Source organism: Bidens hawaiensis, unplaced genomic scaffold, assembly GCF_021521415.1.
Source record: "Bidens hawaiensis isolate Kalapana, Puna unplaced genomic scaffold, B.hawaiensis_p1.1 tig00049019_1, whole genome shotgun sequence".
NCBI lineage: Eukaryota > Viridiplantae > Streptophyta > Magnoliopsida > Asterales > Asteraceae > Bidens > Bidens hawaiensis.
Window position 1 is genome coordinate 30,043 of NW_027498767.1, and position 3,559 is coordinate 33,601.

The window sequence follows — 3,559 nt, forward strand, 5'->3', positions numbered from 1 at the left end:
TTATATGTAAAAGCTCGAAAAAGGATCACATAAAAATGTGTTTTTAGATGTAAAAATGGGTTTTTAGTATTATTATTTACTTGCATGTAAAAGACATGATTTCCCCGTTCATCATTTTTTTATTCCCTTTTGAACCCACACCATAGATTAATAGTAATAATATAAGGTTAGTAACAATAATAATAACACAATTAATGAATTTGTTAATGTAAAGAGTAGTACACGCCAAAAATTTGCATATCTTAACAACACTCGGTATTAAATTCAATATTACGTAGTAAAGCTTCAATACTCATCAATCAAGTCCGTCACTTATTTGGCCTTTTTATCAATGACATAGGGTGACAGTAACTTATGAATTTATGGTTTAACTTAAAAGGATTATTTCACAATAGTGTTTCGTTCTTGATAGTATTTCTAGACTGAGTCTTGTCTGAAGTATTAAAGTCAGTATAAACCGTTCATCACGTTAAATCACTTGTCAAAAGGGTGGCCCACGTGAAAACACAACCATAAGTTATTTATATAATCACACAAAATAACCACCAACCAACTAACGCATGATCTCATCCATCCCATTCTCATCACTCACATTCCCCGCTTCATTATCAAATTATCTGAAAACGAATTCTGATACTTACAACATGCCGGAATATCTCAAGGCTAAATCCGTAATGACCTGATATTATTATTATTATACATGGCTAATAAGGTTTCCAATTTCTCAGATCTAATCCAACGAGTGACGTCATCCTGCCTGCTCAGTCCAATCAGTGGCGTCAGGCACCTCACCGATGACGTCACGGACATCGGAGACGACGATTCCGATTACGAAGACTGTGAAATTGAGCCGTCTCCGTCTCCGTCGCCACGTCAGCTCCGACGAAAGGATAATGATTACAAATCCGAACGAGAGGTTGAAATGGAGACGTTGTTGAGTGACGTGTTCGAAAAGGTGTCCTTAATGAAGAAGGCGTACGTCAGAATGCAGCAGGCGCATTGTCCGTGGGATCCGGATAAGATGAGGAGTGCTGACGTGGCGGTGGTGGCGGAGATGAGGAAGCTAGGGTTTCTGAGGGAGAGGTTTCGGAGGAGAGTGATGAGAGGTGGTGGTGGTGGTGCGGTGGTGGCCGGAGTGACGGTGAGGGAGGTGGTGGCGCCGTACGAGGCGGCGATGGAGGAGATGAAGACGGAGGTGAAGAGTAAGCAGGCGGAGATTGATAACTTGAAGGAGAAGTTAAGTACAGTGGTAGTTACAGGTGGTGGTGGAAGCAATGGAAGGAAAAGTAAATCTCATCAGTCAAAGAAGAAAGTCAACTACGGTAGTCAACTACAAGGTAGCACTTTAACCGAAATAACTAACTAAACCGAATAAACTAAGAACGAATGGTTCGGTTTAGGTTTTAACTTTTAATTTAACAAGTCGGCTCTACTTGCTTACAGGTCGAGTTTTTTTTTCAAGTGAGCTACGAACTTTTTTAACATGACTGGTTCGGGATGATTTTAATATTTGAAAACCGAAAGTTACGGTTTGATTTTGATTATGACTAGTTACAAAACTGGACCGGAATGAACTGTAGACTCGAACAACACCTTAACTTGTTTCTATTGTTTGTTATTTGATTTTTTTGCCTAAATTGACTTAACTGAGTCTTGGTTAACAAATGACTGAATAAGTGTCAGGATGAAATTGATTATTTTTGGCTAATTCTTTTAGGACTAATTAAAGATTTCAAGTGTAAATATAACCCGAAACCCACTCTTAACCAAACCGAACTATCGAAAAAGCAAAACCGAATAGTTTACTGAAGTGATATACATGCAAAACCCAGAGTTTACCAATCCGACATGCTATTTGTATAGTACAAAAGTATTTAATCTCACAAATGTATAATCATTTGTACCGTACAACTGTGTACTGGCCCAGTATGCATTGATAGTTTGATACATGATCACAATATCCCATGTACGGTATAACTATATTTTACTAGAATAAAATCTCAAGTAAATATCTATCCATATTCCATACTTTACTTCCGTACAATAGCTAACTTGTTTATACTTTATACTGTTTCTTATTGAATGTAATGATACTAAAGGTTTTATTTCCAAATTCATCAGAATGGTTAGCAAATGCTTTTGGGTAAAAAAATTGACCTCAAATTGATTATTCAAGTCAATATAGACCTAAACATTTCGGGTAAAATGTAAAACCAAAACTGACTCATTACCAAACGAGGCTTATGCCTGAACCAAAAACCGAACAGTTTTCTGAAACTGATATTTTGGCTTGCTAATGCAGCTTCGCCGTCGCCAATGCCAGAGCATTTTGAATCATGCATAAGTTCAGTAAAAGAAGCATCAAAATCATTCACTTCACTTCTCCTCTCACTCATGAAATCATCACATTGGGACATCGCAGCCACCGTTAGATCCATCGAAGCCTCGAACAAACCCACTACCACCAACACAACCACAGACTCCATCGTCGGACCAAACCACGCCAAATACGCTCTCGAATCATACATAAACCGCAAACTCTTCCAAGGATTCGACCACGAGACGTTCTACATGGATGGGAGCCTAAGATCACTCCTAAACCCTGACCAATTTCGAACCGAATGCTTCACACAATACCGTGACATGAAAGCAATGGATCCAATCGAGCTGCTCGGTGTCCTACCAACGTGTCAGTTCGGTAAATTCTGCTCACAAAAGTACATTTCAATTGTGCATCCTAAGATGGAGGAATCGCTGTTTCGAGATCTTGAACAAAGGAGGCAAGTGTTGGCTGGAAATCACCCGAGGACTCGGTTTTATGGAGAGTTTCTAGCGCTGGCTAAGGCGGTTTGGTTGTTGCATTTGCTTGTGTTTTCGTCGGATCCAGTTCCGAGTTGTTTTGAAGGAAGGAGAGGGGCGGAGTTTAACTCGAGTTATATGGAGAGTGTGGTGAGGTTTCCTGGAGGTAAGGTTGGAACCAGTCATGTGGTTGGGTTTCCAGTGAGTCCAGGGTTTAAGCTTGCGAATGGTTCGGTCGTTAAAGCGAGGGTGTATCTTGTTCCCAAGAGTGAATTATAGGGGTGGAGGGTGTAATAATTTACAAGTGTAGTAGAGTCAAGACGTGATTAAAATTTGGTCAGTACTGATGGAGTGGGAGTGTGGGACCGTGTGAAGGGATCAGAACTCAGGATCAGGATGGAGAGGACGGGATGGACACAAACAACCTCCCACTCATCGGTCTTGGCCAACTTTTTTATGTTGTTCCAAACAATAATGTGTAGCCTAACAAATTATCCGTATATTTGTTTTAAGTTAACAAGTTATGTATGTGTTAATGACTTCATTTTTTGATGATAGCTCAACTAATTCACCACTAATGTACCTCATCGTGTGATAATCATTCTTCTTAAGTTTTTTTATGTTACAACAAATAAGTTTCATAATTTAGTTCAACTAGGGGTGGCAATCTACCCATGGGTTGGATGAGTTGTATCAAAATGTATAAGATAGGTCATAATAGGTCAAACTAAAAAAGGAAAATGATTGAAATGGGTTAAAA

The 3,559-nt window shown here is 39.3% G+C and overlaps 1 protein-coding gene across 1 annotated transcript; it reads left to right on the forward strand.

The window, feature by feature from the left end:
• The first annotated feature begins 571 nt into the window (after positions 1-571).
• On the forward strand, positions 572-3,343 carry LOC143597762 (protein GRAVITROPIC IN THE LIGHT 1-like). The gene is made up of 2 exons (XM_077076167.1): positions 572-1,337; positions 2,303-3,343. Exons 1-2 carry the CDS (start codon positions 701-703, stop codon positions 3,076-3,078), a joined length of 1,413 nt encoding a protein of 470 aa, XP_076932282.1. The 5' UTR covers positions 572-700; the 3' UTR covers positions 3,079-3,343.
• Positions 3,344-3,559: the final 216 nt, after the last annotated feature.